Here is a 14,698-nt window from a genome sequence, read left to right as displayed (position 1 = left end):
TTTGTGTATGGAGATGAAGAAGTTTAGACATAAACAAAAGAGAACAAACTTTTCACTTTTTAGTAAAATGTATATATTCAAGTTATCATCACGTTGATGGACACCTATACCAATTTGTATTGACACTATAAGTATGTTACAAGACTAGGAATTTAGTTTATCATTTGCTTTAGCTTATAGTATAACTTTTGTAGTTGGTATATGGATTTTAAAATATTAATCCACTCTAATAATATTTTTTAATCTAATGTATCCGAAGAGACACTATAATTTTATTTATAAGAAACAGACTTGTAAAGCAAATACTGAAAGTAAACCCAAAGAATAATGCAAGTACGACATTGGTTGTATTTCTTGTCTTTGAGCATACTCAATCTTTAAGTGAGTGAAATTTGGATTAACTACCTTACCAATTAAATAATATGGTTTGCCTAAAAACAAATGAGAATATCTTATTAAGAATTAAAAGAATATAGAATATGACTTTCTCAAGTAGATGTATTTTGGATTGATTGGCATAAAGAATTTGAGGACAACAAGGAAAAAGTTCAAAGGAAAGGCTGACTTTAATTTTTTTTTTTAAATTTTTTTTAATCATGGAAAGGCTGAATTGATATGGTGTGTCTTAACTCTTAATTAAAAAATTGTGAAACACAAGAAACTTAACATGTTTTTAAAACATAAAGCCTTTAAGGGTTGTAATATTTCTCTGTGAAAAATTTACATTGTAATATAAGCTATCAAACGACCCTTAATTTTGTGTTCTTCACTTTAAAAAACAAAAGCATCATATTTCGAATTTTTTAGCAATCATTGCAAATCTGTATAATTGGGACCATGAGCCCAAACGTGAAAAATGAAATGAAGGGTGATGAACAAGTTAGAGACAGAGACAAAAATTATTTTTTTTATAAAAAAGGCAACTTGTGATCATATTGTTGCCCTTTTATTGGAAATTTATAAAAAAAAATTATATTTCATGCTATGTTATCTCTCATACATATATCCTACTAAAAGTAATACAATAACTACTCATATTATTTACTGGTACAAATGCTTTAATTTTCAAAAACGAGTTAAATTTAGATGGAAAATGATAACATTTCTTATACTTCTCAAACTTAAATTACTTCTCTCTAATTTCTATATCTACGTTACGTATGTTCTTAAGATATCATATGAAAATAAAGTGTTAAATAATTTTTGTCTATTTATAGTAATGCGTTTGTTATCCTCTTGGAATGAAAAAATTATACTTCAAGGTTTATTGTGGGGTGCTTACTCTACTCTCCAAAAAAAAAAAAAGTTACTTTTATGCAAAAGAAAAATGAAGCAAGAAGTAATTATATTTTCTAAGTATTAATAGTATTTATATTTTAAAAGCTCAGCTTAGTGAAGATGAATGTTAGGTTCGGTGCTATATTACTGGACAAGTACGTTCACATCAAGAATTAACGCTAATCTAGCAAGGTACTTTTTGTGAACTCAACTAGCTTTATGCACCGGTTCCGAAGAATACATATAGTATTTTTTAGATCATTTTTTTTTCCAATAATAATTAATTGTGATGTTCAAATCAATTTGCATAAATTTCAACTAATTTACTTGATAAGTGCTATATCACTTAATTATCATTATCCATCAATACTTACACAAATATGAATAATACAATCGTTGTTGGAGTTTTAATTTTAGTTTTCGAAAAGTCATTTTAATTTTTCAACCATAAAGTCACTATCTTAGGAAATTTTACTTCAACTTTTATAAGTCAACCGTACAAATCGTTTTGTATTATCACATAAGTTAAAGTTAAATTACAAAATAATTATCTATAATTGATATTCATTAATTATGTAAACTAAATTAAACGGCTAGAATTGCTTAAACTACATTATTAGTATAAAATTCTATACCTATTATTACACATAGCTTCAATTTTTCTTAAAACTTCTCCTGCTCCTTCTTTATACCAGTTGCGTCGCATTTCCATAAAGTGAAAAATCATTAGCATAAAGGTAATAAAATCTTTAAAAGAAATTACATCACCAGAAAGAAAAAGAAGTAATTATAACTACTCCAATCCTAAAAATTGCCACCTTAATTTAATTTCCATTTTTTCTCCTCATCCCACTGTTACTATAGTCCAGTTCTCTATCTTCCCAAACCTACCCACCCCCCATATCTTCATTCTTCGTATCCCCCGACCTTTTTACATAGATTTAGAGAGAGAGAGAGGGAGAGAGAGTGACACTGTTTACTTACCTATACTACATATATTATATTTATATAGAACACACTCTTCAACGCCGATCGATTGTGCTTTTCACCGGTAAGTTTCTCTATTGCTGTCTGTTGAACATATTACATATGTATAATCTGTGTAATTGGAGGATTTTATACGTATTTAGGGGCATGAAATAAGGTATATGCCTTCGGTTAATTCGCCATAGGAGAGATCTTCTATGGGGCCCAAGAAGCGAACCGTCGCTCCTCGCTCCAAACCCTCAATTTCACCGGCGGCGGTTCCGTCTGTCTCCGACGATGGGTCGCCGCCGTCGGCGCTTGATGCTGAGCAAAAGCTAGTTTTAATAAATCCTTCAATTTCGAACGGATCGTTGAGTAAAAACGGTGCCGTACTGGTATTTGATTGTGAGAACAACGGCTCATCGTCGTCGGCTGCTTCTTATGCTTCGATTAAGCTTGAATGCGAGCGTGCCCTAACGTCCCTGAGACGCGGGAACCATACAAAAGCCCTAAGATTGATGAAGGACTTGTCCACTAAGCATGAAAGTTCGCCTTATTCGGCCTTGATTCACCGTGTCCAGGGCACAGTTTGTGTGAAGGTTGCCTCTATTATTGATGATCCTAATGCGAAGCAGAGGCATTTGAGGAATGCGATTGAGAGTGCTAGGAGAGCAGTGTCGCTGTCTCCGTACTCTATTGAGTTTGCGCATTTCTATGCTAATTTGTTGTATGAAGCAGCGAATGACGGGAAGGAGTACGAGGAAGTCGTGCAGGAGTGTGAAAGAGCATTGGCAATTGAAAACCCCATTGATCCTGCGAAAGAGAGCTTACAGGAGGAGAGTCAACAGAAGATCTCCCCTGCTGAAGCTCGAATATCTCATATACGCGGTGAGCTTCAAAATTTGATTCAGAAGTCAAATTTTGCTTCCATTTCTTCTTGGATGAAGAATATAGGAACTGGGGAGGAGAAATTCAGGTTAATTCCAATTAGGAGGGTGTCTGAGGACCCAATGGAATTGAGGTTGGTTCAGGCTAGAAGGCCTAATGAAATTAAGAAGGCAACTAAGACACCTGAAGAGAGGAGGAAGGAGATTGAGGTTCGGGTAGCTGCCGCTAGGCTGTTACAGCAGAAGTCAGGAACTGTCAAATCACAGAATGAGGTAGATAAAGATTTGGATTCAACAGCAGGATCTGGGCAGAGAGCAGGTGAGAGGAGGAAGAGTGGAAATGCAAGGAAGACTGCTTCTTCCACGGAGAGAAGGAATTTGGTGCAATCATATTGGAATTCCATGAGTTTGGATGTTAAGAAAGAATTGCTTAGTATTAGAATTTCAGATCTTAAGGCACATTTTAGTTCGTCTAAGGATCGTTTGGCTATTGAAGTGCTATCTGAGGCTCTTGCATTTGCCAAGACAAATAAAACTTGGAAATTCTGGACATGTTGCCGCTGCAGTGAAAAATTTGCAAACTCAGAATCACACATTCATCATGTTGTGCATGATCACATGGGTGCTTTGCTGCCTAAAATGCAATCAGTTTTGCCTCAAAGTGTGGAGAAAGAGTGGGCTGAGATGCTTCTGAACTGCTCTTGGAAACCATTAGATGTTAATGCAGCAGTGGAAATACTTGATAAACAATCAAGATCTCAGGGTCATGGTTTTCTAGATGAGTCCTATGAAAGAGATGATGGAGAGGGGTCAAAGGATGACTTTTTGGAGGCTTTCTGCCATGAAGACGAGTGGGGCACATCACCTAGAAGGAGGAAATTAGGGGATAGACCCAACAGAGATATGGTTGAGAGTAGAAAAAATGATAAGATCTCAGACATTGACTTTATGGATTGTGATGGAGAGGGTGGTCCGAAGATTCATTTACTTCCTGAAGGCTTGCCGCTGTCTGATGACCCTGAGCGAGTAAAGCTTCTTGAAAGAATCCATGCTGTGTTTGAGACTCTTATCAAAAATAAATATCTTGCTTCAAGTCACCTCAGCAAGGTTATTCACTTTGCAGTGGAAGAGCTTCAGGGTCTTGCTTTTGGCTCTAAACTTCTTAACTGCAATATTGATCAGAGTCCTTTGTGCATATGCTTTTTGGGTCCCGAAGAACTTAAAAAAATACTAAAATACTTACAAGAACTTTCTCATTCTTGTGGCTTAGGTAGATATCCTGAGAGAACTGGTTTTCTGGACGAAACAAGCAATGGTTGTCATGGATTTGACGATCTAGAGAAAATAGTTTTCAGTGAGGATGACACATGTTTGTTGTTTGATAAGCAGTTCCTGCAACACAATCTTTCTCCCAGCTCGTGTCCTAATGCAGTTTCTAATGATAGACCTGCAGCAATTTTGTCTGGTAATCAGTACCAAAATGGAGTTATAATTGATTCAGATGCATTACTGTCCTGGTTATTCACTGGTCCATCAAGTGTGGAAGCACTAGCATCATGGACACGTGCAAGAAAAGAGAAAGCTCAACAGGGTATGGAAATTCTTCGATTGCTTGAGAAGGAGTATTACGACCTACAGGGTTTGTGTGAGAGAAAATCTGAGCACCTAAGTTACGAGGAAGCACTGCAGGCAGTAGAAGATCTTTGCTTAGAAGAGGGTAAAAAAAGAGAACATGAAATAGAATTTGTCCGGCAAAGCTATGATTCTGTCTTGCGGAAGCGACGAGAGGAGCTCATAGAAAGTGACAACGAAGTTACGATTATCAGTAGGTTTGAGTTGGATGCTATATCAAATGTTCTGAAGGAAGCAGAATCTCTCAATGTAAATCAATTCGGATTCGAGGAAACATACGGTGGTGGAACATCTCAATTTTGTGACTTGGAATCTGGCGAAGAGGATGATTGGAGACTGAAAGACTATCTGCATCAGGTGGACTCTAGCGTGGAAGTTGCAATACAGAGACAGAAGGAACATGTTTCCATTGAGGTTGGTGCATCAGTTACCGTGTAGTGTTCCTTTTTCGATTTTCTGTGTTGCTTTCTTGCCTTCTGAACTTACAATTTCATGGGTGCAGTTGAGCAAAATTGATGGTCGAATCATGCGGATGGTTACAGGGATGCAACAGTTGGAAGTGAAGCTTGAGCCTGCATCTGCCCAAGATTACCGGCAGATTTTAGTGCCTCTATTGAAGTCATTTATGCGGGTATCTACTGTTTTGAAGCACTTATGCTGCTCTTAGGATCTTTTACCGCTGTTTGCCTTCCTATCCTCTTGTCGTTTAGCCTTTGTCTTTCTTCTTCTGAATTCTGATTAGGATGATTGTTTTTTCTCATTTTTAGGCACACTTGGAGGACGTGGCTGAGAAGGATGCAACTGAGAAGTCTGATGCTGCAAGGGATGCTTTTCTGGCTGAACTTGTTCGTGATTCTGCGAAGAGTTCAAGTGGGGGCAATGAGAAGTCTAAACATGCCCATGAAAAGACAAAGGACAAGAAAAAAAACAAAGAGTATCGAAGAGCAAAGGATTCAAAGGTTTGAGCTGTGGGTCAAACTTTGGTATCTGAAGCAGTTGTTTATGTATAATGCTGGGAGGAGGTATAACATGTTTCCTCTTTCTTGTGCAGCCTAACAGTGGTAACGAAACGCATGTGCTTCGCCATGAGATTGTGGAAGATGTGTATGTCTCTTTCTAAAGACCTATTTCTCCATTGACATACACTCTAGTTATGCTTCTGAGCAAACCCTCTACAACCTTTAATTCATTTCGCTGGTATGTTTTGGTGCAGCTCATTTGCTGCTCATGATGGCGATGATCAAGACAGTCAAATTCCTCAAATTGGTAATTCCTTAAATCTACAGGAGGAGGAGTACAGACGTATGATTGAGCTTGAAGCCGAGGAAAGGAAGCTTGAAGAGACTTTAGAGTATCAAAGAAGAATTGAGAATGAGGCTAAGCTGAAGCATCTGGCCGAGCAACACAAGAAATCTGCAAGAACAATTCAAGAGAATATGGGTGCAGCTATGAATCTTGAAACTTGCCCTTATCAAAAAATGTATCCTGACATTTACTTGAATTGTTGTGATATTGATCAGAAAATCAGTGAGCAATTGAAGAGTAGCGAGAAGGTTAACACTCTGATTCTAGGCTTTCTTCTGTTAGAACCTTTGACATTCTGATTTCTCATGCTGTTAAAACTAAGGCCTTGAAATGTCTTGATGGTACACCTTGACGATGCTGCTAATATCTTTTATACCTATGAAGTGATTGTAACATATGACTTTCCTTGATGCAGAACAATGTACTTCCAAACAGTTTAGAAGGTCCTTCAAAGAACTTTCCAGAAGTAATGGCGCAAAGAGATGGTATGGCTCTTGACTAGTGACTGGAATAATTTATACTTCCAAAGTAATCTGTACCGCAAGGTTCCAGAGTTAGGATGATGTCATCTGAACATGCTATCATTTTTTCTCTTATTCTGGATTGTCAAACAAAGAGAGTCCAGAGGATGGTGTATTGATAGCTGATAAACGATCTGCAAGAAAAGGCAGGCGCCAGAAAGGTTCGACTAAATTTAGTGAGGGGAAGTATCAATCTGGTTCTTCTGAAAGGGAAAATACTGCAGTTAGTGAATCAAGAGCTCTGGATTCTTCACATGGTGAGTATGTATTTAGCTGCTTCTTGTTTCTGTATGGTGACCTCTTTTACTTCTCCAACTTGAATGGGTGGTTGATGCTTTTGCAGTTTTCTGCTAGTCGCTGTTATTTTTACCTGTAAAGGAGTTCATAGTGTCAGAATCACAGATTTCCTGGTTGTTAAAAAAAGCTGGTAGTCTCAGAAAGCATTTATTGTTGTAAAATAGGAATTATGTACTTTAAAAAGTTTCTGTGTACCTTTTTTTCCTTGCATTCATTTTTTGGTTCCTTTTTACCTATAATAAAAGTGGAAAATATTGTGGTTGAATCCTTGCCAAGTTTTGAAGGTAGAGAGGGGCTGAGCAATGCCTGGCACTATATGTATATCCCTTATTTACCAAAAAATATAATCCATGTCTTGGTGCATTCAGTCTGTTGGCAGTTTCTCTGGAAATTTTTGGGTTTCCTCCTCCATGCTTGCTTGAGTTTAGTCTTTGCTTTAGCATCCAGAAACTGCTAGAAACAGAAGACAGGCGTATGCAGAGGGCAGCAATACTTGATTTATTTTTATTTCTCTGGCTTTTATTTGTGTAGGTTTTTCGCAGGCTTGTTGGTCTTCTACCTTTTAACATGCTTTAGTAGTTACTTCAGAGTTTAGGGAAAGCTTCTAGTATAGGTGTATAAAAATGATGATCTTTTTGGATTCAGTTAGAATTCTACTACTCCTTATTGACTCTCCTGTATTCCAGAAAATATCCAGTAATCTAAACGTACTTATCGTGGCCCTTGAGTGACAGTTTGCCAAATGAAAATGAACAGTTGCATTTTGACGGGGTTCGAATCAATGAAAACTTAGCTCAAGATAGGGCACAATGGAAGAAAAAAATTCATATAGGTGATACTTATTAGTTGAGAATAGGTCTTATACTTGTAAAGAAATTCTACTACTATTATTATTGTTATTATTATTATAGTGTGTGTGTGTGTATTAACTTCTTTTTTACTTTCACTTTTATTTTATTTTGGTATGACGGTGATATAAGATAAGCTTAAAGAAAGATGTGAGGATTCATATAGCTGGCCCCAACGGGACTGAGGTGTAATAGTTGTTGTTGCTGCATGTTAAAGGGGATTTCATACATGCTCGATGACTTTAACGTACCCCATGAGTGACTGCATTCAGGAAGTGTCTGTTTTATAGTTTAAATTCCTTCTTGCTTTTTTTTAATCACTTAGTGTTTAGTTGTTTGCTATATGCGCAAATGAATGTGGGCTCAATGGCAGTGCCTATTACTTTGGAAAAAGCTTTGGGATTGTTGAAGAATGATATTCTCGTGATAACTCCGCCTGTGTCGTAGTTAGTGTCTTCTCTATAACACAGCCGGTCCCAAGCCCGGAGAAAGGAGGAGGGTCGTTTTGTTGACCCATTGACTTGAAACACAAGTAATTTTTTTTTTTTTAAATATTGAAACAGAGAGTTCATTGTTCATTTCATCAAAGATAGATTGACTTGGTTTAAATGTTATGACGGCTTCTAGGATTGGTACTTTATTGGTCGATTCACAGTTATAAGCTGTCTTTTGTAAAGTTGGACCACATACAGTAATTGAATATTTGAAACAAAGAAATCAACATCCAAGCTATTTACTGTTGGTATCAGAAACAGTGATTGGTCACCCCAGTCATCTCTTCCATTTCTTCATTGTTTTACTTTAGAGGAGTAAGTCATCTTGGTTACAGATGAATGATATTGTAATTGTCGCATTACTTGACCATATACTCAAGTTGGCATGTTACGCTGTTGCTAAACTGTGAGAACAAATTTAGTACCAGCTCTATGATCCTTTGGCTAAAAAATCTTTGGAGTCACTTTTATAAAAGAAAAACATTTGGAGTTATTTGGCCAAGTTGAGATCCTATCCCCTTTACTGCCCCCCTCTATAGAAATTAGAAGAAAAAGAGCCAAGCTGGTGCCCCCTCTATAGAAATTAGAAGAAAAAGAGCCAAGCTGGTTGGTGGCAATATGTGCTGTGCCAATATTTTTCCTTTAAAATTCAACTACAAAACTGTTCTATGCTCTGCTCTGTTGAAGTGAACTAAATTCACTACCATTTAATTTCGATCTAGAAAAGAATGGTACCAGAGATAGTGGAACAAAGACATTGAGACAGCTACATGTGGAGGAGGATGATGAAGAAAGGTTCCAAGCTGACCTTAAGAGAGCTGTACGCCAAAGTCTTGGTATGTCTATTATCTTTCTTCGCCGATAACAAGCTCCCCAAGATAGTTTTAATTTTTGTTAACTTAGGCTGTCTCTATTTTGTTTTATTAGTAGTCTACGATGTTCCCTATCTGTATCAAATTCACTGCTTAAGCTTGATGATTAGAAGGACTACTTATCTACCCTCTGTTTCTCCTATCTTCTCTCAAATTGAGACCCTCTCAAATGGTTATGAATTCTGAAGGAGAATGGCAAGCTAGTTTGAGTCTTGAGAAGTGGTGGTGGCGGCTTAGGTTTTTCCATTTGTCTTGAAGAGTTAACTGCTTTATATTTTCCCTCTCCTGAATGTTCAAGTGACTTCTCCCTCGTTCTCTCTTTTTATGTCAGACGCATTCCATGCACATCAGAAATTACCCTTGAAGGCAAGTTCAGGGGCACAGAGGATGTTCTCTGAAACCAGGGATATGGGTGGTGAAATAAGCGTTGGGAATGTCAATGAAATGGATGTATATGGCACTGGGCTAAAGAATGAAATTGGAGAATACAATTGCTTTCTAAATGTCATTATACAGGTTAGCGTTTACAAGTGCTAGTTCACTTTGTATATCGTGTTTCAAAATTTCTTGAATATCAAGTGTGTTCTCTTTTCCCCGTTTTAGTCATTGTGGCATCTAAGACAATTTCGAGATGAATTTTTGAGAAGAACACCATCAGAGCATGATCATGTTGGTGACCCATGTGTGGTATGCGCTTTATATGACATATTTACTGCTCTGAGCATGGCTTCTACTGAGATGCGAAGAGAGGCTGTTGCTCCTTCTACTTTGAGAATTGCCCTCAGCAACCTTTATCCCGATAGTAATTTCTTCCAGGAGGTAATATGAAACTCTGTTGAGCACCCTCATATATTTCTAGGAGACAGCTTCTTTGATTTCAATTAACAAAATATTGACTCACAGGCTCAAATGAATGATGCTTCTGAAGTACTGGGTGTGATATTTGATTGCCTACATCGGTCATTTATATCAACCTCAGGTGTTTCGGATACTGAATCTGCAGATAGCAGCTGTATGGGCTCTTGGGATTGCTCAAGTAGTGCTTGTATTGTGCATTCTCTTTTCGGAATGGATATTTTTGAGCAGATGAACTGCTACAATTGTGGATTGGAGTCCAGACATCTGAAGTACACATCGTTCTTTCATAATATTAATGCCAGCGCTCTCCGAACAATGAAGGCATGTTCTTTGAGGCAATTTTGTGATGGCACATTAGTTTCCGTTCAGTAAATTAATCTTTTGAAGTTCAGCAAGACATTTTCTGGATAATGCGCAATTTGCTTTACTGTTATTGCGGGTTATTTGCTTTCTCAACAGTTTACGGAGTTTTTTGTTCTTTCTTTCAGGTTATGTGTCCAGAAAGCTCGTTTGATGAGCTTCTGAATCTTGTTGAGATGAACCATCAGTTGGCTTGCGATCCCGAGGTTGGTGGATGTGAGAAGCTTAACTATATTCATCACATTCTCTCTGCTCCGCCACATGTTTTCACAACGGGTAACTATATTTTCTGCCCCCCTCCATTTTGGTTGCCATGGGTGATGGAAGAATCTTCGGAGAATCATATTTGTTTCTCATGTAATTTGTTTTCCCCCCATGCAGTTTTAGGTTGGCAGAATACTTGTGAGAGTGTAGATGACATAAAAGCAACATTATCAGCTTTATCTACTGAAGTGGACATTGGCATCCTTTATCGCGGTCTTGATCCGAAAAACAAGCATTACTTAGTTTCTGTGGTAAATGTTTGGTATTCTTTTGTCTGCTGTTTCCTTCTATGTATTTCTAGGGGCATTAAAGTATTTAAATTTCTCTGTACTAGCTCGAAACAAAATATAATCAAGTCACTGAAACTCAATATTCAACTCCATCCATATTTCAGATACTCAATTTCCTGCTCCTATTTTGATAACTCTCTCATGTTTCTTGTAAATGTTATATTGTAGTTTCAGCTCATTTACTTGGTTCATAAAACCATGTCAATTGTTTATTGCTTTTAAAATATCATGTGCAAGCTGGTTCATCCTTCTTTTTTATCATTTCAACTAATTGATGAGTACTTTTTGTCATCTTTCATGAAGAGAAGTACTTTTGTGATTGTTTCTTTTTTGTACATAACGCCTTATTTTCTTGAAGATGAGTAAAGGTGACTATTTGATCAGGCCGAGTTCATTTTATTCCATTTTTCGGTATTATCTTGTTTGTTTCAAGAACATTGTCTATATTGTTCTCCAGTCTGAGCTTGGGCCAATTACAGATCTCAAATATAAAGCTTCTTTTTGGTTTGGGTATTATCTTGTTTGTTTCAAGAACATTGTCTATATGGTTCTCCAGTCTGAACTTGGGCCAGTTACAGATCTCAAATATAAAAGCTTTTTTTTTTTTGGGGGGGGGGGGGGGGGTTTCTCCTATGCGGATATTTTCTGTACTAATCCTAATATGCTTGAGCTTTATGTTTCTTTGCTCATCTGGATATGCTTAAGCTAAAGTATATCTTTCATGTTGCTGAGTATAAGGATTACTTTGTTGTACGAAAAAAGTAGAGTAGGAATACTTACTATGTGAGGTACTTTTGGTTATTGAACCATCTTCTGTTTGTATTCTAACAAGTGTATTTAATTCTGGTGTGGGATGTGTCTAAAGATGGATGATCTTATTGCTTGATATTTATTTCAGGTTTGCTACTATGGACAGCATTATCACTGTTTTGCCTACAGTCGTGATCGTGGACAGTGGATCATGTATGATGACAAAACCGTGAAGGTAATATTCTGTTTCTTCTCATTTTTCTTTCTTATTTTTTAATAAGATTCTGTTATTATGGATATTTTATATACAGGTAATTGGTGGCTGGGATGATGTTCTAGTTATGTGTGAAAGAGGGCATTTGCAACCGCAGGTCCTTTTCTTCGAAGCTGTAAACTAGTCCAGCTAAAAGCTGATCTGGATTTTCGCTTGTTTCTTTGAAGCTGTAATATATTTCAGCTTAGAAAATACACCTCCATATACTGCAATGAAGATGTGCCATTGGGCTTCTCCATTCAATCGTCAAAGGCAAGATGATACTTGTGCACTGATGTTATTCAATTGACCTGCAAAGTTACAAAATCATGTGAGAAACTGTACTATACTGTCAGAAGTTTGTTGGGATGAAGAGAAAGTAAAGCAATTGGTCTGCTACCAAGGAAAACTTCTTCGAATTTGTGTATTACGATGGAGTTTTTCAGAGGATAGGAAAGAAAAGTGTAAGTTTTGGTGCGCTTGATACCTGGTAGCATCGGCAGAGTCAAGTTTTTGCAGCATCCGGAAATTTTGGAATCCTTACAATAATAAGGTGGCGTGGTTGAAGAAAGAAGTACTACCCACCAGTTACCTGGTCACGAGGAACGTATAGATGTTTGATTTCGCATTGGTAACTTAACCTGCTATTGCCAGATATTGCTTCTGTACACAGGAAATTCTAGGTAATGATCATATATCTTCCTTTTTCAATGTAAGCAGGTCTGTATAGATTGGTCTTTTAAGTGATGCAGCGAATAGTAACTCTTCATTTATTTTGTTTTTCCCTCTTTGAGGAAAAAAGAATTTTGAGTGCCCAGAGGTTATGGGAACTTTGTATTACGGATGTCTACGATAATTTAATGAAAGGGAAGACCTATGTTTGTTCTTCAAGCCGAAAAGCACCTCAGTAATTCAAACTTTCCCGTTTGACTTTTTTTAAATTCCAGCTTGAGCTTCCGTCTTTTTTTTTTTTTCTTTTTTTTGTTGCCGATCATGGTAGATTAACATGTTTGCCTAAGTTTCTCCGAGGCTAAAAGTACTCTCTTTAAAAGTTTTTATCAAAGTTGAAGTGTTTGACTAATAGTTTGTTTGGCTAAGCTTCTAAAATTAACTTATTTTGAGAAGATTTTTTTTTAAAAGTACTTTTGGTGAGAAGCAGTTTGTGTCTGAGTAATTAATTTGAAAAGTACTTCTGAGCAATAATTAGTGTTTGGCCAAGCTTTTAAAAGTGTTTAAAGTGTTTTTTTTCAAAAATATTTTTCAAAAAAGTGCTTTTTGGATAGAACCTACTTTTTTTTTACTTCTCCAAAATTGCTTTTACTAACACTTTTTTTCAAAAAAAAAATCACTTTTGAGTAAAAAAAAGAAGTGCTTTTGAGTAGAAGAAAAAAAAGTGTTTTTGAGTAGAAACAACAAAAGTTTTGGAGAAGCAGAAAAAAATTGTCTCTCCCCAAAAGTACTTTCTTGAAAACACTTTTGAGAAAAATATACTTATCAAAAGTTTGGTCAAACATTAATTAATACTCAGAAGTACTTTTCAAATTAATTAGTCAAACACAAATTATTTTTCACCATTTCTTTTGAGAAAAATACTTCTCAAAATAAGTTGATTTTAGAAGCTTGACCAAATATGCTATAATTATGGGGTTCCGATATTTGTTTTTCTTTTCTTCTTAATGTCTTGTTGTGTTTTTAATTGTATTTTCTTCAGGGAGAATTACACAAAAATACAGTTTACCTACATACGTTGCAGCAGAATAACCCAGTTACAACTTTGCAAATCTGTAGCCCATTAACAACAGGCCAAAGTTTGAAAAATAAGCATTTTTTTTTATTCTACAGATCTTCAAGCACGAAAATTCGGTGATTTTTTATTCTTCTTCCCCAAGTTTGTATATATTCCTATTCCATCTACAAAAATTCAAATTCATATATAATGCAACTTGAAAACCTTAAATTTTCTTCTTTTCCAAGTTCCAAATAGTATAAATAAAAAATAAAAATTGAAAAAACTATTGGACGTTCATGAATTTGCAAATAAATCAACAAGAAAAGTCGATTTATATATAGATTGAACATATAAAATTTTAATTTTAGATTTAACTACACATGTGCATTACATGTATAATGATGTATAACTTTGTATAAACTTGTATATACAATCTCTAATAATGTATACCAGAAAAATAAGACAAAGAAAAAAAGAAGAAAAGTGTCAAACATCCATGGATGCCTATTATACACGTACAATGTATATACACACTTATACATTAAATATCTAATTTATACAACGTTGTATGCATATATACACACTTATACATATTTATACAATATTGTATAAGTGTGTATAAATACTACCTGTACAAATTTACACTAGAAAATACCTTCTGTCCATCACCACATTACAGTTTTCGGTGGTTGTTGGTGTTACATTTTTCCGTCGAGGTTTTGGCATTCAAATCTGGGTTTCACCAGTAGCAAAAGATGAAACAAAAACTAAGAGAAATAAGAAAATATGAGACGAGGTCGCCGGAGATGCTCTTTTAGGCAAGATCTGATACTTTTAGGCCAGATCTGATAGTTTTTGGACTGATATGCCAATTTTTTTTGTGGTTCCTTAACCTCTCTTTTGTCAATTAACTCAAAAATCGAAATCTAATTGACATAGAATGCGAGGATTATCACGAGTGTGTACAAAAAAGTTCTATAATTTAGGGAGAACGAAGAGAGAGGCAAGTGAAGAGAGATTGAGTATGCTGGGAAAGAAGAAAGAAGAAAAGAAAAAACCCTAGAAGTATGTCTTTAATAATGGGCTAAACACCG

General features: G+C 36.0%; 1 protein-coding gene across 2 annotated transcripts; it reads left to right on the top strand.

Moving 5' to 3' along the window:
- Positions 1 to 1,996: 1,996 nt before the first annotated feature.
- On the top strand, positions 1,997 to 12,774 carry LOC107796036 (uncharacterized). 2 transcript variants are annotated; one of them, XM_075219573.1, is made up of 16 exons: positions 2,168 to 2,329; positions 2,409 to 5,177; positions 5,266 to 5,394; positions 5,531 to 5,722; positions 5,815 to 5,867; positions 5,977 to 6,316; positions 6,484 to 6,553; positions 6,685 to 6,846; positions 8,951 to 9,064; positions 9,432 to 9,616; positions 9,704 to 9,919; positions 10,004 to 10,279; positions 10,447 to 10,594; positions 10,700 to 10,833; positions 11,771 to 11,857; positions 11,934 to 12,774. In XM_075219573.1, the coding sequence occupies exons 2-16, from the start codon at positions 2,463 to 2,465 to the stop codon at positions 12,018 to 12,020; spliced, it is 4,908 nt and encodes a 1,635-aa protein (XP_075075674.1). In that variant the 5' UTR covers positions 2,168 to 2,329; positions 2,409 to 2,462; the 3' UTR covers positions 12,021 to 12,774. The 2 variants fall into 2 exon arrangements, with proteins under 2 accessions (XP_075075673.1, XP_075075674.1); XM_075219572.1 differs by having other exon boundaries at positions 1,997 to 5,177.
- Positions 12,775 to 14,698: the final 1,924 nt, after the last annotated feature.

Source organism: Nicotiana tabacum, chromosome 8 (genome assembly GCF_000715075.1).
Source record: "Nicotiana tabacum cultivar K326 chromosome 8, ASM71507v2, whole genome shotgun sequence".
Taxonomy (NCBI): Eukaryota; Viridiplantae; Streptophyta; class Magnoliopsida; order Solanales; family Solanaceae; genus Nicotiana; species Nicotiana tabacum.
This window is presented reverse-complemented; position numbering and strand designations above follow the sequence as displayed.

Coding starts and splice junctions, on each gene's coding strand:
- LOC107796036 (XM_075219572.1), top strand. CDS start 2,463: ATGGGGCCCAAGAAGCGAACCGTCGCTCCTCGCTCCAAACCCTCAATT. Junction 6,554..6,684: donor AGTAATGGCGCAAAGAGATG/GTATGGCTCTTG, acceptor TGTCAAACAAAG/AGAGTCCAGAGGATGGTGTA. Junction 10,595..10,699: donor GCCACATGTTTTCACAACGG/GTAACTATATTT, acceptor CCCCCCATGCAG/TTTTAGGTTGGCAGAATACT.